Source organism: Scyliorhinus torazame, chromosome 2, assembly GCF_047496885.1.
Source record: "Scyliorhinus torazame isolate Kashiwa2021f chromosome 2, sScyTor2.1, whole genome shotgun sequence".
NCBI classification, from domain to species: domain Eukaryota; kingdom Metazoa; phylum Chordata; class Chondrichthyes; order Carcharhiniformes; family Scyliorhinidae; genus Scyliorhinus; species Scyliorhinus torazame.
Window position 1 is genome coordinate 298,468,856 of NC_092708.1, and position 22,803 is coordinate 298,491,658.

At 48.6% G+C, this 22,803-nt stretch overlaps 1 protein-coding gene across 7 annotated transcripts in view; it reads right to left on the reverse strand.

Moving 5' to 3' along the window:
- mipol1 (mirror-image polydactyly 1) overlaps positions 1-22,803 on the reverse strand; it is a 654,701-nt gene that overhangs the window by 161,277 nt on the left and 470,621 nt on the right. For all 7 annotated transcript variants that reach the window (XM_072488851.1, XM_072488861.1, XM_072488810.1 and 4 more), the window contains one exon: positions 4,649-4,743. In XM_072488851.1, coding sequence (XP_072344952.1) covers positions 4,649-4,743 — 95 coding nt within the window. The remainder of the gene's footprint in view (positions 1-4,648; positions 4,744-22,803) is intronic.

Here is a 22,803-nt window from a genome sequence, read left to right on the forward strand (position 1 = left end):
TCCACTTGTCCTCAGACAAGTCTGCTCTGCTTTAAACACTATTACTTTTTAAAAAACGATCCTACTGTGAGAGCAAGAGACCTTTCTTGTGGTCTAAAAGGTAGCCAGATTAGAACTCAACTCAATTTCACCTCTGGCTCCTAAAAGCTTCTGTTCTTGCAAAATAAGATTTTTAAAAAAAACATGACTACTGCAATCAAACATACTCTATTTAACCCAGGCTGTTAACCCTTAAATTGAAAAAGAAAATTTCAATCCAAAATAGCTAAAATCCTGCATGTCACACTTGTCATGCCAACATCTGTGCCAGTTCTCAGAGATACAAGAGAAACCTCCTGAAAAACAAGGGCGAATGAAGATGGTGTACAACTGAATTGCAGGTGCAGAACTGTCTAGTCTGCCTGCAGGGCAGAATCTTTGGGACATACATCCTACCGAGGGAACCTGGTCACATGCAGGAGTACCCAAAATGTGCCGTGCTCAGAATGCCAACACATCTGCCATCCAAGAATACCTAAGTGACCAGACTAGATCTCAGGAAGGGCATACATCACGAGGTTTGGGAGGATTAGAAAGTCGCCCAAATATTATGTAGACTCCTAAATTCTTAAACAGAGATCAATCTTTTGTGAAAATGATTTTTACAGCCACCCTATTGCGCATGTATGTTTACTCTTAATGTATGTAATGTCATCTTGTAAATAAAGGAGGATGTTGTGATATCACTTTAAGGGAATATGCAAGTTAGCAAGTGGCCATGATGCAGCTCAGCGTGCATGAAGCAGCTAGCTGGTAGCATGTAGTGTGTGTGTAGGAATCGCAGCTGTGCTGTTCTTGTGAGTAGTGGTTGCTAAACAGATCTGTCTGCTGTACTGGATCTTCAAACAGACTGAACTTATGTGCAGTTTACCAGGACAGGGGATACTAGTAAAACTCTGGAGGTCTGGCAGCAACTGTTCGGAGAGAAAGCAGAGGTAAAGTTTTGAATCTGTTTGGCTCTTTGTCAGAACTAAAGAGAAGGAGAAATGTGTCAGATATCAAGCAGTTGTTGTGAGGGATTTCAATAAAATGCAGCAAACTTAAAAACAAAAGCAGATGGCCTGGTATGGGAGGTGGGGTTGCATTGAGGCCATAACAATTTTCACAGTAACTTCATTTGAAGCCTACTTGTGACAATAAGCGATTTTCATTTCATAAGTGTATGGGATATTTGAAAAAATGGGTTTAAGATGGAGGAGAAAGATCACAGTCTAAAGTTGTTGAACTCAATGTTAAGTCGAGAGGACTGTAAGGTGCCTATTTTGCTTATTATAGTTTATCAGTCCTGCTGTGAGATTATGGGCGGGATTCTATGGCCACGTCCGCCCGGCGACTGTAGAATCCCGCCCGAGGTCAATGGAGTTCTCCATTGTCCGCCTCTTGTCCGTGGCGTTCTTGCGGCGGGCAGAGCAGAAGAATCCAGCCCTATATAAACGCAAAATACTGTGGGATGCTGGAAATTCTGAAGTAATTGCAGAAAATGCTGGATAAACTCAGCAGGTCTGGTAGCATCTGTGTAAAGAAACAGAGTTAACGTTTCAAATCTAAATGATCTTTCTACAGAAGGATAATCGCAAATCATGCGATGGTGAGTTTGTCTAAAACAGACATCAAAATGCAACACATACTGTTGCCACTGTCTGTCAGTCGTGGAGGGGACTGAATGTTTAAGGTGGTGGATGGGATGCCAAATGGGCTGCTTTGTCTTGGATGGTGTCGAGTTTCTTGAGTATTGTTGGAGCTGCACTAATCAGGCAAGTGGCGAGTATTCCATCAGACTCCTGACTTGAGCCTTTCAAATCGTCGCCAGGCTTTGGTGAGTCAGGTGAGTTGTTCACTACAGAATTCCTAGCTTCTGATCTCCTCTTGTAGTTATTTATATGACTTGTCCAATTAAGTTTCTGGTCAATAGTAACCCCCAGGAAATTGACAGTGGGGTATCCAGTGATCGCAATATCATTGAATGTCAAGAGGCGATGGTTAGATTCTCTCTTGTTGGAGATGGTTATTTGCCTGGCATTTATGGGGCAGCAATATTACTTGCCACTTATTAGTCCTGGCATGAATTTTGACTCGGTTTGGCTGCATATTAGCAGAGGCTACTCCTTTATCTGAGGAGTCGCGAATGCTGCTGAACATTGTGCAATCATAATAATAATATAATAATCGCTTATCGTCACAAGTAGGCTTCAGTGAAGTTACTGCGAAAAGCCCCTAGTCGGCACATTCCGGTGCCTGTTCAAGGAGGCCGGTATGGGTACAATCATCAGTTAACATCCCCTCTCTTACCTTATGATGGAGGGAAGGTCATTGATGAAGCAGCTGAAGATGGTTGGGCCTAAGACACTTCCTTGAGGAGCCATGATGTCCTAGAATTGAGATGATTGATCTCTAACATCCAAAACTATCCTTTTTTGCTCTAGGTATGACTCTAACCAGTGGACAGTTTTCTCCCCGATTCCTAGTGACTCCAGTTTTGCTATAGCACCAGTTCATGTTATGAACAAGGCTGTAATGAGGTCAGGAGCGGAGTGGTTCTGACAGAATCCAAATTAGTGCCAGTGAGTAAGTTATTGCTGATAAGTGCTGCTTGATAGCACTGTCGACGACCCCTTCCATCACTTTGCCGATGATCGAGAGTGGATTGATGGGGTGGTAATTGGCCGGGTTGGATTTGTCTTTCTTTCTGTAGACAGGTCAAAGCTGGGCAATGTTCCATATTGTCAGGTAGATGCTACTGTTTTAGCTCTATCTGAACAGCTTGGTTAAAGTTGCAGCTAGTTCTGGAGTATAAGTCTTCAGTACTGCAGTTGGGATGTTTTCAAGATCAGTAACCTTTGCTGTATCCAGTGCCTTCAGTCATTTCTAGATATCACATGGGCTGAATCAAAATGGTTAAAGACTAGCATCAGTGATGCTAAAGACCTCACGAGGAAGCTGAAATAGATCATCCATTTGGTATTTTTGACTGAAGATGGTTGCAAATGCTTCAGTCTTGTCTTTTGCACTGATATGTTGCACTCCTCATCATTGAAGATGGATATATTTGTGGAGTCCCCTCCTCTGGTTAGTTGTTTAATTGTCATCACCATTCACAACTGAACGTGGCTGGACTGTAGAGTTTTAATCTGACCTGTTGCTTGTGAGATTGCTTAGCTTTGTCTATGGCATGCTGCGTCTAGTTTTTAGCATGTACATAGTCGTGTGTTGTAGGTCCGCACATCATTTTTAGGTATGTCTGGTGCTGGCAAGCATTATTGCACTCCTCATTGAACCAGGGTTGATTCTCTGGTTCAATGGTAATGGGAGAGATATGACTGGACCACGAGGCTGCCAATTGTGCTCAAATACAATTCTGCTGCTGTTGATGGCCCATAGTGCTTCATAGATATTCAGTTTTGAGTTTCTCAATCTGTTCTGAATTCTGAACTCGTGGGCATTCCCAATTCCAAATTCCCCACCATCGACAGCTGTGTTTTCAGCTGCGGAGGCCTCGTATTTTGGAATTTCTTCTCTAAAACACCTTTTGGCTTGCACGCTCTTAGCTGCGGTGTTGTGTGTGTTGATTGGTCCCACTGTGAGCCCATCAGTGTGTGTCTGCACCATGATATACTGGTGTATATTATGACATCGTTATCAAAATTAAGGTCTTCATTCCTGCGTCTAAGTGCTGATGGCCACGGAGGATCTTTGGTGTTTCATGACGGAAATATTAACGCCACACACGCACCGATTCCGTGACAGGTGCAGGGGCAGCACTGGCGGCACGTGTAACACCCGCGGAATGCTCAAAAAACAGTGGGAGAATCGCCGGGTTCGTGCTGGACATGCACAGGGCGGACAAGCTTGAGCCGCGCATAGGCCTACAGCCCCCCACACACATGCACCGATCACGCCGGAAAAGATGGCACCAGTTGTGCTGGACCACGAACACGTCCAGCCCAACCCCACAGCCCACCTCCTGGCCACCTCCCACTACTCCCCCCAGCCCTAGCAGAAGCCCCCTGGCCATCAGAATTGCTCTCGGTGGAGTATGGCGGCGCTGGACACTGTCCACATGCCCTCTCTCTCCGCAGCCGCCATGCCATGCCCATGACCGCTGAGACCACATGTGGCCCATGCTGTCGGAAAATCGGGCCATCGGAGGCGGAGCGTCACGGGTGGGCCCAATGATAACATTCAAACGAGGTTTTGACTGTGCGTGGCGCGCCTTTCGATGATGTCGATTTGGAGGTGCGGAGCATCGCGACCCGGCGTCAAACTGCCACCTGCCACGATTTTGGCATCTGGAGCCATTCTCCGCCCAATCGGCGATCCCGATTTCGGTGTCGGGTAACGGAGAATCCCGCCTATGCTTTTTAGAGCCAGGTTTATGTACCTAATTCACATCAACAATTTTCTCTGGACAGTGCCGAAATGTTCCTGTTAAAATGCATATTTTAAAAATAAATATGGTTATGAACTGCAAAATCAAACAGTTATCTTAATTTTCCTGCAACAAGCTTGCTTTAAGCCTCTGACCAGCTTAATGATATTGGCTACTATAATTGAAGCAAAATTTTAAATGTCGACCCCAATCAATTAAAGAAGATAAACTGGTGCAGCTTACCTGTAATAAAGTCCGAGTTTCTGAATTTCTTCACCTTGTTTCATACATTGCTGTAATGCTCCGTCTCTTTCTTTTTGTGCTGTTAGGAGTTGAGTCTGCAAACGATTACATTTATTTAATTTCATGACAATATGCATTAATTCTAACTATTCATTGTTTTCTTAAATTCAAAGGGCTTAACAAAAAGATTTGCTGCGCTGCAAGTTATACAACATGACAAACTGCTATTCCCATTCTTCTTTGCCGATCACTCGTTAACGGGTATGAGTGTCCACCTAATAAACACCAAGTCCCAGGCGATCTTGAGGGTGGATAGGAGGTACTCGGTGGTGCCGAAGGAGGCGTTGTTGATGGAGAGGCAGAGGTTCCAGATGGAGTTCGGGTTAGCGTCGACAGGGAAGGTGGTGGGGCAGGTGCGGAGGGCCAGGGGGGCAATGTATGAATATGGGGAGAAGGCAAGCAGAATGTCCGCCCATCAGCTGAGGAAGCAGGCAGTGAATAGAGAGATTGGTAGAGTGAGGGACGAGGAGGGTAAGGTGGTGATGGATCCGGAGGGGGTGAATAAGGTATCTGAGGCCTTTTGTAGGAGGCTCTATGAGTTGGAGCCCCCGATGGGGGAAGAGGGGATGAGGCAGTTTCAGAATGGTTTGGTTTCCCAAGGTGGGGGAGGGGCGGGTGCAGGCTTGGAGGCCGCGATCGGGTTGCACGACAGGGAAGGCCCCGGGTGTAGCTGGGGCCACTGCTAATGAGCGTGTACAATGAGGCGAGGGAGAGGGAGGAACTCCCCGCTACTTTGTCATAAGCTTGTATATCCCTGATTCTTAAAAAGGATAAGGACCCGGGGCAGTGCGGATTGCACAGCCCAATATTGTTGTTGAATGTGGATGTCAAGTTGTTGCCGAAGGTGCTCGCATCACGGATTGAGGATTGTTTGCCGGGGTTGATTGGAGAGGATCAGACGGCATTTGTGAAAATAAGTTGTCGGCACCTTCTTTGTAGAGGTAGAGGTAGTGGTAGCGATGGACGTGGAGAAGGCTTTTGATCGGGTGGAGTGGGTGTATTTGTTTGAGGTGCTGGGGAGTTTAGGGTTGTGGTAGGGGTTTGTGGATTGGGTCCAATTGGTAAATGTGCGGACGAACCGAGGGGGTTTGGGTTACACCGGGTGTCTGCTCTCCCCCTGCTTTTTGCCTTGAGGATAGAGCCACTGGCAATGGCGCTTAGGGCGTCGAGGGATTGGAGAGCGATTCAGTGTAGGGGAGGGTCTAGCATAGGGTTTCGTTGTACGCATATAATCTGCTATTCTATATTTCGGACCCGTTGGGCTGCATTGAAGGTGACCGAGGGGGTTTGGGGGGTAATTTGGCCGGTTTTCGGGGTATAAATTAAATATGGGAAAGAGTGAGGTTTTCCCAATCAAGGCTCGGGGGCATGAAGGGAGGTTGGGGGGGGGGGGGGGGGGGAGGCTTATGTATTAGCTTCTGCCTCCCTGATAGCCCATAGATGGATTTTGTTATGTTGGTGGGACTCTGAGCCACCGAAGGCAGGGTTGTGGGTCAACGATCTGGAAGAATTCCTGCCATTAGAGAAATCAAGTTGGTAGAAGAGTTCACCCGGATGTGGAAACTGTTCAGCGAATTTCTTCAATAAGTATTGTGGGATCAGCATGAAAGGGTTTTCGGGGGGTGGTAAGGTGGGTTAAAAAGGGAGAAGGCGGGACCTGGTAGGGGGCCAGTGTCAGAGGGGCTGCAGGATTGGGGTTGTTGAGTAGGCTGTTGGGAAGATTGTTTGTTGCTCTTTGGTTGTACTGTTGATATTTTGCACATTCATATTTTGTTGAAAAGCCTTGAATAAAAATATTTTTAAATAAAGAAACTCCGTGCCACTGGTCATGGGTTCTGTGGGTTCAGTAAAGGAAGCACTGATTGGGTTTGGAAATTTTTTTAAACAAGCAATGCCTATACCAATTTGTAAGAATCCAAGTATAGTACTTATAAGAGGGTATTTGTAACATTTAAATAGAAGTATACAAATCTACAATCATAAAACATCGCTCTGAAAATCAGAAATACCAAGTCATATTTAGAAGCAGAAATTAATGAGCAGACCAGACTCTCAAGAGAAAAAGACACAATGACTCAGATTTTGCACAACGTGGTGGAGAAACAACATCAACGTTGACCTCAAGAGAAGTTTTCTGCAAAGATTTAGTTGGCTATGGAGCATAGATTTCCTCTACTCAGATGTCACTTTGAATTTTGCGCCATCTATAGTGAATCTGTGGGATCCTACAACCAGGTAGGCAGTAGTCAAGTTGATTGGATAATCAGATTAAAGATTACTCATAGGCTGTAAAGCAGGAATTAATAAATATGTGACATAATTCACATTTAAATCATTGTACAAAAAGCACAATGCTGATTGAGACATACATATGGGATTGAAAGAGTAGCTGTAACAGGAAACAAACTGGGAAAAAAATAATTTCCGTTATTTTAAAAATCAAGCAATTTTAAATGTACTTTTGAGGAAGTGTGAATTCACACTTGTAAAATTAGTTGTCTGGGACACAATTCAGCAGCAATTAGGGCTTTGTGCGGCGTTAAAAAACAAGTTACTCCTGAATGTTCAAAATTTTGATTATTTTTCCATTGAGAATAGTACATAACAGTTCAAGTTCTTGTGATATCAATTATTCTGTGTTGATTGCATCCTTGAAAACTGCAATAACACGTCCTATGGAGGAGCAAGGTATCACTGTCAGCAACATCCACATTTTTGAATTTACCTGCACAGGAATAAATCGTTCTCCATTTTACACCGTACTGATGGCGATGCCTGCAGTTTCACTACCAATACAGCTGCAAATTCCTGGTCTTTTTAATCCCCACTGTCATAATATCCACGCATGTATATAATGAAGTGCAGACTGGCAGTGATTGACACACAGGATGACCAGTAAGCACACATCACAGTGCAGCCAGTCACCAGACAGGACACCACCACTATAAAGCCAGAGGGCACTAGGATTCCCACTCTCTCTGGACCCAGTGATGGCGAAGACAAAACAAAATTCAAAACAGTCCTGCTGAAGTTTGACAGCCACTGCGCCATTGAGGTGAATGAGAGCTTTGAACGGTACGTTTTCCAGCAGAGGCTACAGGGTAAGGATGAACCTTTCAGTCCTTCGTCACCCATCTCCGCATCCGAGTGCAGTCATGAAACTAGGACTCGATGGCTGATTCCAAGATCCGGGATCAGATCGTTTTCGGGGTCCACTCCGACTCCCTTCGGCACCAGCTCCTGAAAGTCAAACAGTTGACCCTCTCTGTCGCTATCGAGACGTGCGTTGTCCATGAGCATGCTAAGAATCGTTACTCCCACATCAGGGCGGCAGAAACTGCGAAGCTGGCCTCCCACGAGGCGGAGCGGGTGCAGGCCATTGCACAAATGCAGAGCCTGAGCATCAAGGAGAGTGGCCGTTTCGCGCGCTTTTCGCAGGTCCCTGCACATGCGCGCCACGACTGAGTGGACAACTAGCCCGACAACCTGACTGCGCTGCGCAGGTGCGTACGTCGACCGACCGCACTGCGCATGTGCGATGGCGCACGGAACTCGCTGACGTCGGCGTCCTGACGTGTCCGAATTGTGGTTCCGCCCACTTAAAGCGGCAATGTCTGGCAAAAGGACGCCGGTGTCTAGTGTGGCAAGCTTGGCCACTACGCAGCCCTTTGCAGATCTGCTCCACCGCTCAGCAGCCAGCGATTCCAGCTGCAGCGCAGAAGTGTCCACTCAATACAACAAGGCAAGTACAATCCCAACAAACCAACAGACCCTGATGCTGAGTGCCTCAAGTTCCCATACCGGGTGGGCATCATAACTACACATCCGCTGACTTCCAGCACACCTACGCAACGCCTGTCGATCCTCAAGTGTGGATCCCGACGACGAGTGGTCTGCTGTCCTCACCGTGAACAAGGCCCGCATCCGGTTCAGACTGGACACCGGCGCATCGGCGAATCTCATCTCGAAATCCGACCTCGACACCATCCGCACCATTCTTCCACCGGCCTGCCAGCTCCTTGACTACAATGGCAACGCCATAGCTGCCAGTGGCTCGTGTCAACTGGGGGTATCCAATAAAGTGATCGTCGGGCCTGACAGAGCATCTCTGCTCAGTGCTCGAGCCTGCAAGCTCCTGAACCTTGCTCAACGCGTCCACACCATGTCATCATCACCGGTTAAGGCCTCGCCCGATGGAAACTTGCAAGCCGACATAGATGACATCATCACGCAGTACCACAGCGTGTTCGACGTAATGGGCTCGCTCCCATACCGATACAAAATCCCGCTCAAGCCGAATGCCACCCCTGTAATTCATGCACATTGCCGGGTGCCGGCGCCCGTCAAGGATCGTCTGAAGAAGCAATTACTGGACCTCCAAGACCAGGGCATCATATCAAAGGTTACAGGGCCCACAGACTGGGTCAGCTCCATGGTCTGCGTCAAGAAGCCATCAGGGGAGCTTCGCATTTGCATTGACCTCAAGGATCTAAACCGACTTCCGGGTGCGGCTATGCAGAGCTAGGTCGCATATTCGGCAGCTCCCGCTTGGAACGGACTTTTGGGCTCTTTTACAGGGCCTCCACAGCATTTGTTTGACATTTCCCGGTGTGGGAAGAAGGCTGCAGCATTCCCCTGACAGTGTCCCCCAGGAGTGTTGTGTCTTTTGGCTACCAGACACGGCAGAAACAGTGAAAGATTTGGCTTGCGCTGCAGCAGTAGACGAGGGCCTCTTCCAGCATGCAGGCGGGGGAAGGGCAAGCTTAAAGCTGCAATCTAGCTTGACTCTATCAAAGGTGAATTCTAGCAGCAGAGGGAACAACTGTGAAAAGATCTACCAGGGCCATTGAAGAAGCAGGGACGAGGCTTCTGGTGGTGGCCATGGAGGAGTAGGTCGCGCATTCGGCAGCTCCCGCCTGGAGCCGACTCTCAGACCTTTTTCAGGAGTTTCCATAGACTTTTAGGGGCAGACTGGTGAAGCAAACACTGCCAACTTCTATGAAACGGACCAGAAGTGTAACGGCCAAAGGAGCGGCACTGGAGCAACGGGAGAAGCGAGGGAAAGTAAACAAAATGGCGGCGGCCAGGGTCAAAGGGGAGCTGCAGGAGTACATCAAGCGCTGCTTCGAGGAGCAGCACGAGGCGATGCGCAAGGAGATGTTGGCGCCTATGCTTTTGGCAATTGAAGGACTCGGGATCATGCAGAAGGCCCACGAAGCTAAGATCCAGGAGGTACAGAAAAGAGTCAGTCAGAACGAGGACGAGCTCGTGGGCCTGGCAGTGAGAGTGGAGCAGAACGAGGCTCTACACAAGAGGTGGGCGGGAAGACTCGAAGACTGCGATTCCTGGGTCTCCCTGAGGGAGTGGAGGGGGCTGATGTCGGGGCATACGCGAGCACGATGCTCGAGGCGATGATGGGCACGAAGGCCCCTTCGAGGCCGCTGGAGTTGGACCGGGCACATCGGGTGCTGGCGAAGAAGCCCCAGGCAAATGAGCCGCCAAGGGCGATGGTGGTGAGGTTCCACCGGTTCACGGACAGAGAGTGGGTCCTGAGATGGGCCAAGAAGGAGCGGAGCAGTAAGTGGGACAATGCAGAGATCCGAATATACCCAGACTGGAGCACGGAGATTGCAAAGCGGAGAGCGGGTTTCAACCGGGCCAAAGCGGCGTTGTACCGGAAATAAGTGAAATTCGGAATGTTGCAGCCAGCGCGACTGTGGGTCACATACAAGGGCCAACACTATTACTTCGAAACGCCTGAAGAGGCGTGGACCTTTGTACAAGCCAAAAAGTTGGACTCTAACTGAGGGTTTGTGAGGGTGGGGGGGATGTTTTGGGGTTTGATGTGTGATGGTTGTTGTATATAGGGGGTCAATCACGCGCAGGAAATGTTACATGGGCTGGGGGAGAGAGACAAGGCCGCGACAGGAGCTGCGGCAGAAGGGGCGGAGCGGGCTTTGGAAAGCGCGGTTTTTTTTCCCGCGCGCGGGAAGAAAGGCGGGAAGGGGAACGAAGGAATGCATATGGATTGGGAGACTCCCACGCGGGGAGGTCAATGGGACGGCGGGGGAAGCCGGGGTCAGCAGGCGTCAGCTGACTTACGGGAGTGACATGGGGGGAGCAACAAAGCTAGACAGGGGTCTAGCGGGGGGGAGGGGAGGGGGGGGGGGGGGAAAGGGTTGCAGCTGCAGTGGCCGAAAGGGAATGGGACACAGAAGTGGTGGTCGGGACAGGGGTCCCCCCTCTGGGGGACTGGAGGGTGAGGGAGGCGTGGACACGGGACTGGCCCAGAAAAGGAGATGACTAGTTGGCGGGGCGTGGGGGGGCTACGAGCACCTCCAATCCGGCTGATAACGTGGAATGTGAGGGGCCTGAATGGGCCGCTGAAGAGGGCTCGATTGTTCGCGCACTTAAAGGGACTGAAGGCGGACGTGGCCATGCTCCAAGAGACACATCTGAAGGTGGCGAACCAGGTCAGGTTAAGAAAGGGATGGGTAGGACAGGTATTCCACTCGGGACTGGACGCGAAGAATAGAGGGGTGGCAATATTGGTGGGAAGGCGGGTGTCATTTGAGGCCAAGACTATTGTAGCGGACAATGGAGGGCGATATGTAATGGTGAGCGGTAGGCTGCAAGGGACGTGGGTGGTGTTGGTAAACGTATACGTCCCAAATTGGGATGATTCAGGATTCATGAAGCGCATGTTGGGGCGCATTCCGGACCTGGAGATAGGAGGCCTGATAATGGGAGGGGACTTCAATAGTGTTGGATCCAGCACTGGACCGCTCCAAATCAAGGACTGGAAAGAGGCCGGCGGCGGCCAAGGTACTTAGGGGGTTTATGGATCAGATGGGGGGAGTGGACCCATGGCGGTTTGCAAGGCCGCAGGCCAGGGAATTTTCTTTCTTCTCCCATGTACACAAAGCCTACTCCCGGATAGATTTCTTTGTTCTGGGTAGGGCGCTCATCCCGAGGGTGGAGGGGACGGAGTATTCGGCTATCGCCGTTTCGGACCATGCCCCACACTGGGTGGAACTGGAGCTGGGAGAGGAGAGGGACGAACGCCCGTTGTGGCGGCTGGATGTGGGACTGCTGGCGGACGAGGTGGTGTGTGGGAAGGTGAGGGGGTGTATCAAAAGGTACTTGGAGGCCAACGACAACGGGGAGGTGCGGGTGGGGGTGGTATGGGAGGCGTTGATCAGGGGAGAGCTAATTTCCATTAGGGCTCATAGGGAGAAGACAGAGGGTATGAAAAGGGAGAGGTTAGTGGGAGAGATTTTGAGAGTGGACAGGAGATATGCAGAGGCCCCGGAGGAAAGATTACTTGGGGAAAGATGACGGCTCCAGATGGAGTTTGACCTGTTGACCACAGGGAAGGCGGAGGCACAGTGGAGGAAAGCGCAGGGGGCGACCTACGAGTATGGGGAAAAGGCTAGTCGGATGCTGGCACACCAGCTCCATAAGAGGATGCCAGCGAGGGAAATGGGGGAGTCAAAGATGGAAGGGGAGCCACGGTTCGGAGTGCAACGAAAATGAACAAGGTATTCAAGGCCTTTTATGAAGAGCTGTACAGATCCCAGCCCCCAGCGGGGGAAGAGGGGATGAGACGATTCCTAGATCAGCTGAGATTCCTGAGGGTGGAGGAGCAAGAGGTGGCTGGTTTGGGGGCACCAATTGGGTTGGAGGAGCTGAGCAAGGGTTTGGGGAGCATGCAGGCGGGGAAGGCCCCGGGACCTGACGGATTCCCGGTGGAGTTCTACAGGAAGTATGCAGACCTGTTGGCCCCGCTACTGGTGAGGACCTTTAATGAGGCAAGAGAGGAGGGGACCCTGCGCCCGACAATGTCGGAAGCGACAATTTCTTTGATCCTAAAGCGGGACAAGGACCCACTGCAACGTGGATCGTACAGGCCGATCTCGCTCCTCAATGTGGATGCAAAGTTGCTGGCAAAAGTGCTGGCCACGAGGATCGAGGACTGTGTCCCGGGGGTAATCCACGAGGACCAGACGGGATTTGTAAAGGGCAGGCAACTAAACACCAATGTGCGGCGGCTCTTAAACGTGATAATGATGCCATCGGAGGAGGGAGAGGCGGAGATAGTGGCAGCTATGGACGCGGAGAAGGCCTTTGACCGAGTAGAGTGGGAGTACCTCTGGGAGGTGCTGCGTAGGTTTGGATTCGGGGTAGGGTTTATCAATTGGGTTAAGCTCCTTTACAGAGCCCCGATGGCGAGTGTAGAGACGAACCGGCGGAGGTCGGAGTACTTTCGACTGTACCGAGGGACGAGGCAGGGGTGCCCCCTGTCCCCCCTGTTGTTCGCATTGGCGATCGAACCATTGGCCATGTCATTGAGGGAGGCTAATAAATGGAGGGGGGTGGTCCGAGGGGGAGAAGAGCATCGGGTGTCGCTATATGCGGATGACCTGTTGCTGTACGTGGCGAATCCAATGGAGGGGATGGTGGAGGTCATGCAGACTCTAAGGGAGTTTGGGGAGTTTTCGGGCTATAAGCTCAATGTAGGGAAGAGTGAGCTCTTTGTATTACAGGCGGGGACCAAGAAAGAGGGATAGGGGACCTACCGCTGAGGATGGCGGAGGGGAACTTTCGGTATGTGGGGATCCAGATAGCCAGGAGTTGGGGGACCCTACATAAACTGAATCTGACGAGGTTGGTGGAGCAAATGGAGGAGGATTTCAAAAGATGGGACATGTTACCGCTCTCGCTGGCGGGTAGAGTGCAGTCGGTCAAAATGGTGGTCCTTCCAAGGTTTCTGTTTGTATTTCAGTGCCTTCCCATCGTGATCACTAAGGCCTTTTTTAAGAGAGTAGGCAGGAGTATTATGGAGTTTGTGTGGGCGAATAAGACCCCGAGAGTAAGGAGAGGGTTCCTGGAACGCAGTAGGGACCAAGGAGGGTTGGCGCTGCCAAACCTAGGGAGCTACTACTGGGCAGCAAGTGTGCCGATGATCCGCAAGTGGGTTATGGAGGGAGAGGGGGCGGCATGGAAGAGGATGGAAATGGCGTCCTGTAAAGGAACGAGCCGGGGGCGTTGGTGACAGCACCGCTGCCGCTCTCGCCGACAAAGTATACCACGAGCCCGGTGGTGGTGGCAACGCTAAGGATCTGGGGCCAGTGGAGACGGCACCAGGGTGCAATGGGAGCATCGGTGTGGTCCCCGATCAGGGGTAACCACCGGTTTGTCCCGGGGAAGATGGACGGGGGGTTCCAGAGCTGGCATCGGGCGGGGATTGGAAGAATGGGGGACCTGTTCATCGACGGGACGTTTGCGAGCCTAGGGGCACTGGAGGAGAAGCTCGAGTTACCCCCGGGAAATGCCTTTAGATATATGCAGGTGAGGCCTTTTGTGAGGCGACAGGTGAGGGAATTCCCGTTGCTCCCGGCACAAGAAGTTCAAGATAGGGTGATCTCGGGTGTATGGGTCGGGGAGGACAAGGTGTCGGCAATACACCGGGAGTTGAAAGAGGGGGAAGCGCTGGTAGAAAAGTTGAAGGGTAAATGGGAGGAGGAGCTGGGGGAGGAGATCGAGGAAGGTCTGTGGGCTGATGCCCTAGGTAGGGTTAATTCCTCCTCCTCGTGTGCCAGGCTCAGCCTGATACAATTTAAGGTGGTCCACAGAGCGCACTTGACGGGGGCGAGGTTGAGTAGGTTCTTTGGGGTAGAGGACAGATATGGAAGGTGCTCAGGGAGCCCGGCGAACCATGTCCATATGTTTTGGTCATGTCCGGCACTGGAGGGGTTCTGGAGAGGAGTGGCGGGAGCAATATCTCAGGTGGTGAAAGTCCGGGTCAAGCCAAGCTGGGGGCTAGCAATATTTGGAGTAGTGGACGAACCGGGAGTGCAGGTGGCAAAAGAGGCCGGCATTCTGGCCTTTGCGTCCCTAGTAGCCCGGCGAAGGATCTTGCTAATGTGGAAGGAGGCGAAGCCCCCCAGCCTGGAGGCCTGGATAAATGATATGGCTGGGTTCATAAAGTTGGAGAGGATTAAGTTTGCCTTGAGAGGGTCTGCGCAGGGGTTCTACAGGCGGTGGCAACCGTTCCTAGACTATCTCGCGGAGCGTTAGAGGAAGGTCGGTCAGCAGCAGCAGCAACCTTGGGGGGGGACGGGGGGGGGGGGACGTCCTTGGGGGGGGGGGGGGGGGGGAAGAGGGGGCACTGCCTGGGAGTGTGGATGAGCAAGAGATAACATGAAGGGTTGGGGAAACTGGGACGTACGGGTGAGGGCCAGTGTGCAAAGCTGTGTAAATATATAATTTTGCCATGTATATATCTTGCTCTGCGCGATTTCTCGTTTTTTTTGTTACCAGGCGGGGGGGGGGTTATTGTTTGTAAGGGAGAAAAATTGTGTTAAAAAACTTTCATAAATATATTTTTTTTAAAAAAGGATCTAAACCACAACATCATGAGGGAGCATTATCCGATACCAAAACGAGAAGAGTTGACCAGTGAGATGGCTCATGCCAAATTCTTTACTAAGCTCGACGCCTCCAAGAGTTTTGGCAAATACGACTGGACGCGTCCAGTTGCAAGCTGTGCACGTTCAACATCCCGTTTGGTCGCTACTGCTACAACCGGATGCCTTTTGGCATCATATCTGCCTCCGAAGTATTTCATTGCATCATGGAACAGATGATGAAGGGCATCGAGGGGGTGGGAGTGTACGTTGACGATGTCATTATCTGATCCACAACATCCCATGAACACATCGCTCGCCTCAAGAAGGTATTCCAAAGAATCCATGAATATGGTCTTCAGCTCAACAGGACCAAGTACTCATTTGGTCAATCGGAGATCAAATTCCTAGGTGACCACATCTCGCAGCAGGGCGTATGGCCAGACGCCGACAAGGTCTCGGCGATCAACAGCAGGGACAAAAAGGCAGTCCTCCGCTTTCTCGGAATGGTCAACTTCCTCGGGAAATTAATTCCCAATATGGCATCCTACACCACGGCTCTCCGCCATCTTGTCAAAACGTCGACGGAATTCCAGTGGCTGCCCACGCATGAAGAGGAATGGTGCGAGCTGAAAGCAAAACCCACGACAGCCCCGGTCCTAGCGTTCTTCGTCCCAACCAAGGAAACCAAGATATCAACTGATGCAAGCCAGGACGGCATTGGGGCGGTCCTCCTTCAGCGGGATGACTCCGCGTCCAGTGCTCCAGTGGCGTATGCCTCCAGGGCCATGATGCCCACTGAGCAACGGTATGCTCAGATTGAGAAGGAGTGTCTGGGTCTCCTAACAGGGATAGTCAAGTTCCACGACTATGTTTGTGGCCTGCCGAAATTCACAGTAGAGACGGACCACAGGCCTCTAGTCCACATAATCCAGAAGGATTTAAACGACATGACACCTCGGTTACAGCGTATTCTTCTAAAGCTACGCCGCTACGATTTCAAACTGGTCTACACGCCAGGTAAAGAGCTGATCATTGCAGATGCCCTGTCCAGGTCCATTACCACACCGCATGAACAAAGCGACTTCATCTGCCACATAGAAGCCCAAGTGCAGTTGTGTGCCTCGAACCTTCCGGCCTCCGACAAATGGGTGGTCCAAATTTGTGAGGAGACAGCCAAGGATCCTCTGCTGCAGCGCGTGATACAGCACCTCAGCAATGGCTGGCAGAAGGGACAATGTCCCCTGACGGTGGTGGAGAGAATCCTTCTGAAACTCGACAGAATCGTAATTCCTCAGAGTATGCGTGCTATGGTGCTGGGCCAACTCCATGAGGGTCACCTTGGGTTCAAGAAATGCCGACGCAGAGCTCGGGAGGCGGTCTATTGGCGGGCATCAGCCAGGACATTGCTGACACAGTCCTCAATTGCCCTACCTGTCAGAAGTTTCAGCCAGCTCAACCCAAAGAAATGTTGCAGTAGCACGAGATTGTGACCTCTCCGTGATCCAAAGTCGGTGTCGACCTTTTCCACGCCAAGGGGTGTGACTACGTACTCCTGGTCGACTACTTCTCCAGTTACCCAGAAGTAGTGAAACTGTCCGACCTCATGTCGAAGGCGGTAATCAAAGCCTGCAAAGAAACATTCGCCAGGCATGGGATACTGCTCACGGTAATGAGCGACAACAGTCCTTGCTTTTACAGCCAGGAATGGTCTGACGTCGCACAGTCTACAACTTCTGTCACGCTACCTCCAGTCCCCACTACCCGCAGTCAAACGGGAAGGCCGAAAAAGGGGTCCACATTGTAAAGTGGCTGCTGTGCAAAGCTGCAGATTCAGGCTCTGATTTTAACCTGGCGATGGTTAAACCTGATTTGAACCTGGCAACCCCACTGTCCACTGGATTGCCTCTAGCCCAGATGCTCATGAACCGCACTCTGAGGACCACAGTTCCAGCCATCCACGTTCCCGACCTTGACCACCTCACGGTCCTACAGAAAATGCAGCAGTCACGGGCCCAACAGAAAGCCACGTACGATGCCCATGCCACGGATCTGCCCGAGCTGGCCCCAACTGATCATGTTCGCGTATAGTTGCCTGAGGGTGGCTGGTCAGCCACAGCTGTTGTGCTCAAACAAGTGGCCCCAAGATCATTCCTTGTCCGCATGGCTGATGACTCCCTGCTACGGCGCAACAGACAGGCACTGCGCAGAGTTCCACGCCCGCTACCTGACCGGCGTGCCCTGCCGCCTACGATGCCTCCTCCGGACGTACCCAACCATGAGGCCACCGATCTACCAGCAATCCTGCCGGTCCACGTGCCCACCGCGATGCCAGCGATCCCGCCTCTCCAAGCGCAGACGGCTCCTAATCCGCCTCTGCGGCGATCAACAAGAATTTGTCACCCACCACAAAGACTAAATCTATAGACTGAGCTTTTGTACATTTTTGTGACTTCACCAATTGGACCTCTGTAAATATTGTTTCATTTGCCATGTATCTGCACTATCGTAACCTTCCTATGTATATACGTTCGTTTAGACATCTTTCTGTATATAGTCAGGTACATATATATATATATATTTATAAGCATCCACACCTTAGTATTTATTTTTTTTAAAAAGGGGAGATGTCATAATATCCACGCATGTATATAATGAAGGGCAGACATGCAGTGATTGACGCACAGGATGACCAGTAAGCACACAGCATAGTGCAGCCAATCACCAGACAGGACACCACCACTATAAAGCCAGAGGGCACTAGGTTTCCCGCTCTCTCTGGACCCAGCCACTGAGACAGAGTCCACGAGCTAGCACAGTGCAAACACCCGTGCGGTAGCTAGTAAGTCTGGTCAGGCTAGTACAAGGTCTCCAGTCAGTTCAGTATAGTGACGACCCACAGTTAAATATGTATGTTAGTTCTATCGTTCAATAAAACCGTGTTGGATCTTCTACAGTGTTAGAGGTCTGTTTCTCGCATTGGTGCATCAAGTGCAGTCCACACCGAGCTGACCTGCCTAACACATCACCCACCACTATCCTGGACAGCCGCTTACACCAGGCAAAAGGTTATTGGGGTAGGCGGGTATGTGGAGTTGAGGACCGGAATTTTCCGGTCATTGCGATTCACTTTTCCTGTCAGCAGCGCACCCCGCCAGCAGGTTTCCCACCGGCGTCGGGAGGTTGCAATGGGAAATCCCATGGCAGGAAGATAGAATCCCGTTGTCAGTGAATAGCATGCCACTAAGAAACATGTGGCAGGGGAACCGGAGAATCCAGCCCAAGATTACAATCAGATCAGCCATGGTCTTGTTGAATGGTGGAGCAGGCTCAAAGGGCCGAGTGGTCTACACTTGCTCCTAATTTGTATGTAAGGCACCATAGATGTCATTTACAAAGATGATGTTTAATCTGATGAAGTCAGCCAGCTATTTTCAGTTTCTGCAGTTGTTTGCACCTCATTAAAGTTCAATTACCCTGTCATTAATATTTAACTTTAAATGACCAATTCATTTTTATTGAAATCAGCCCCTCACAGCACTCTCCCTCTCTTGCTCGCTGTTTGATTTTGCTGGAAAAGCCTTAAGGGGTTTATATGGATTGTCAATTAATTTTCATCTATTTCATATCTTGTTCCTGACAGTTTGTAAAGATTATCTGAAAATTTTCTGTCTGATTTTCTTGGTCTGGGGTTTTTCAGGCACACAGCCCCCATTGTATCAAAGTACAGATGGATCTCTCATCAAGCCTTCCATAAACTTAGTATTAGAATTCCCGTACCTCCTTAGGTTACTCATGAAGATCCCGCCTTCTCAACTTTACCCCTAGCCTGAGATGTGGTGACCCTCAGTGTGATAACCTTCACGAGGACCATGGGGTATCACTGATTGACCTCCCTGTGGATTTCATAGAATACGGGTTTCCATGGTGAGCAGGCGGAGGCCCGCCCAGATGGGGCTCGTTAGTGGGACGTTTAAATGTAGCTCCCAGACCCGGACAGGCAGTTCCCGATAGTCCTGGGCTGCAAAGTTTATTTTGTGTGTCATGGTAGCAGCTTTATTTTCAGTTTAAAATAAATCAGTTTGGCCTTTCACTCTGCATCGCCTGGAGTTATTACACTCAGGTTAAATCACCACCAGTCAGCTCTCTCTCAAAGTGGAGTTCTCTGTGACTATCATTCGCTAGAATACCAATAGGTTCCTCATCCCTTTATCTCCCAAGTACTATACCTGAATCACAAACCATTTCATTAAAGTCAACGTTAAACAGGTGCACATGTCACACTTTGTTTCAGATGCAAAACAGTAAGATGTTGAACGCTTCACAGCAACCTATAAAATTATTTAACTGAACAATTGAAAGTCGCTATTGTCCCAGAGGTCCATAGGCTGCTCTTCCCTTTTGAGAGAGAGACCTGACTGGTGGTGATTTAACCTGAGGGTCACCACACCTCGGGTGAGGGATAAGGTTGAGAAGGCAGGGCCTTCATGGTGACTTCAACTGGTATGGGAACTGAACCCGCGTTGTTGGCATCGCTCTGCATCACGAACCAGCTGTCCAGCCAACTGAACTAACGTATCTCCAAACTGAGCTCTGAGCGACCCCTATCTGCATTATCGGAATTAGGTTTTCTAGCCTTCAAGTAGCTGAACACCTCATTGTACATTATGTGTTATCCTGTCCTTATAAAATAGTGCACCAAACTATTTACTGAGTCCGAAATTATTGCCATGGAGCAGACAGGAACTGTTACTGTTTGCTCTTTACTTATCATATATGTGTAAGCTTCCTATCAGTCAGCAACGTATATCGGCATAACACAAATCACATAATTTGTTTAAGGGAGCATACATTCCATGATACTTCTTCCATGAAGAAAAATAAAAATACATTGTTTCACTTCTGCTGCATCAACGCAACAGCAGTTTGCAGTGTGCTCCATGGCAGTAATTTCTGACTTGAGGGGTCACTAAACATTTTGAGCTTCAGACTTGCTTACATTGCCTTCTGAACCAGTCACTGTGTTAATGCAGACTGCTATCCTACAAATTACTTTCTTGATTCATATATCTGAAAATTATGAGGGTGAAAAGTAATTGTACAAAAATATTCCCCCCCATCATTATTCAAAAGAAGGGTTTCCAAATTCAAGTAACCACAAAGTGCACAGTAAGAAATTAACAGCATTATTCCACCCACATAGCATTTCAAGGATCAGGTGATTTAAAAGAGATTTCTCTAATTGCCAGCTGTTGAAACAGATGTGTTTAACTACTCTTATTAACCAACAGCTGGGAGGGAGGACAATTGGGTTTCACTAAACCAACAGTCAGCTGCCTTCCAATAATTACCTATGTTATAAACCATAGTTGATAAGAGCAGAAAGGACTGGTCAACACCACAATGAATTGGGTTGCAGGGTGGTAAAATACTATAATACATGATTTAGTGAGAAGTTTAACAAATGATTAGTCTTACAGCTTGCTTTATGTCATTTGAAATTTGCCAATCATTTCTTACATTGGCAGATAACAGTAAACTTCTAATGCTTCTTAAAATGACCATTTATTCATTTTTGCCAGCTTTCCCAGTCAGCATTTAATAAAATGTCAAAACTATAAAAAATATAACTTAAATTGAGTTCCCTCAATCAAAAAAAACTACAAGCCAATAATATGCACAGTAATTTAGATATTTTAAAACCGGCACTACTTTTTAAGTACTGTCACACATCAGTCAACATACCCACACACAGACAAAGAGACAGCCGATATGCTGAACGTAAACCAGTGTAACTGCACTAATCTCCTGTTTTTCATTGCTATAGCAACACCCAAAAGCTTCAATGGTCAGGCGATCACATCGCATCACTACTGCTTGTGTCTTCTGCAATGTTATGCATGGTTTGATAGGATATTTATACTTTTTTTCAGTGTTTCTAACATATATGTTTATAGAATTTACCTAAAATGCGTTGTAAACAAGATAGAAAATAGGAATTGGTTAAGTTAGTTCATACTTGAGGTAACATAGCTCAAAGGTCTGTCGGATACACCGAATCTCAATACGTATTCTACAATTGCTCCAGCCCTAGGTACAGCGCACAACTTTCAAAAATATCACTCTCACTCAAAGTGGAATTAACTTTAGATTCCAACTGTGAAAAAAAAATCTGTTTTAGTAGCCCTATATGTTGCAAATGTCAAATATGCACTGATGAAGGCCAAATAAGAATTTTCTAGAAAACTAGCACACAGGAATTTTCAGAACAAGAGTACAATTTAGTTTTATTGTTTTGTTAAAATTGTGATTGCGTCGATTTAGGTTAACACATTTTAGGCTGGGTTCTTTTTGCAAACATAAAATTGATACATATCTAGGAAAGCCCTGTGTTGTAAAGCCAAAGCCACCAATTTCCTACTCTAACCTGTCACTTATACTCATGAATACCTCACACCCCTGATACAGTGTTCTACCACTCCTAAGTAGTAAAGGTTATTTACACAAAATGACTGAGCTACTAAGGAACTTAGTTTTATTTGAGGGTGTGGTGTCTTTTAACTCGTGTTTTAAATATTATACATGTTCACACCATGCTTCAACTACTTTTAAATGTGCAAAATGTGTGCTATTCATCACCATTTTATCAATCAATTTGCTGTGGAGCTCTTTAGATTTCAAAACCTTTTCATATTTTTATTCTTTTGTAAGTCAATTTGAATACCTTGCAGCATTGGTATTTAATACTGGTATTTAAAATACTCAGATTTCAGAAGCCAGGCAATACAGCCAAGATTGCATTGTCTAAGAGATCATAAAACAAGGGCCAGGCAACATTTCCAATCTAGTAAATTTTACTAGAAATATAAATCACATGCATGTTCAAATATGTTTGAAGGGGTTTTCAAAAATGCAGGTGCGAATATTATAAATATGTATGATTAATGTATGCATGAAATGATGGCAATAAGGCTGCAGCAACAACTGATGTCTGAATTGTTCCAAGATTTGTTCTGCAGTTATAATGTAGAACTGCTGATACATGCTGAATCTGGCGCAATGCTTCTTCTCGACATCTGAAGTCTAGCAGTAATCAGTGCTTTCGCAACAGCCCTATTTGTGAGGTAGGACAGGGACTAAAATACATTTCATTTTATTATATATTCCCCGTCCAACAGAAAAGCCTCATCTCCAGTTGTCTCAAATTTCCCTGCCACTGGGCTAAGACCTCACTTCGCTGGGACCGTGGAGTGGTTGCTGTTAAAAGAATCAATGCGACTTCCGGGAGGGGCCATGGAGAGATTAGTAGCACATTTGGTGGCTCCTGTTCAAGGTGGATTTTTTTGCTTTTTTCCTACCCGAAGGGTGTGTATTGGAGGGGGAGGATGCCCAGGGAAGAGAATACTCCTTAAGGGTAGCTGTTGTATGTATCAGCACCACGAGAATGAAAGAGCAGTTGGAGCAGGATAGTTTTTGTGGTATGCCACAGGTAAAAATGGTGTAGGTTAAGGGGGGCACATTGCCCACCCAGCAGTCGACAAAGCAGCTGGTGGAGTTCTTGAATAACAAGTTCCAGCAGCAGAGGAAAGAGGCTCTGGAAGACCTGACCAAGGTGGTAGAGCCATTGAGATCTGGATTGAGCGAGTTCTGCAGAAGCTGGAATTCCAGGGCTGGGCGATTCAGATA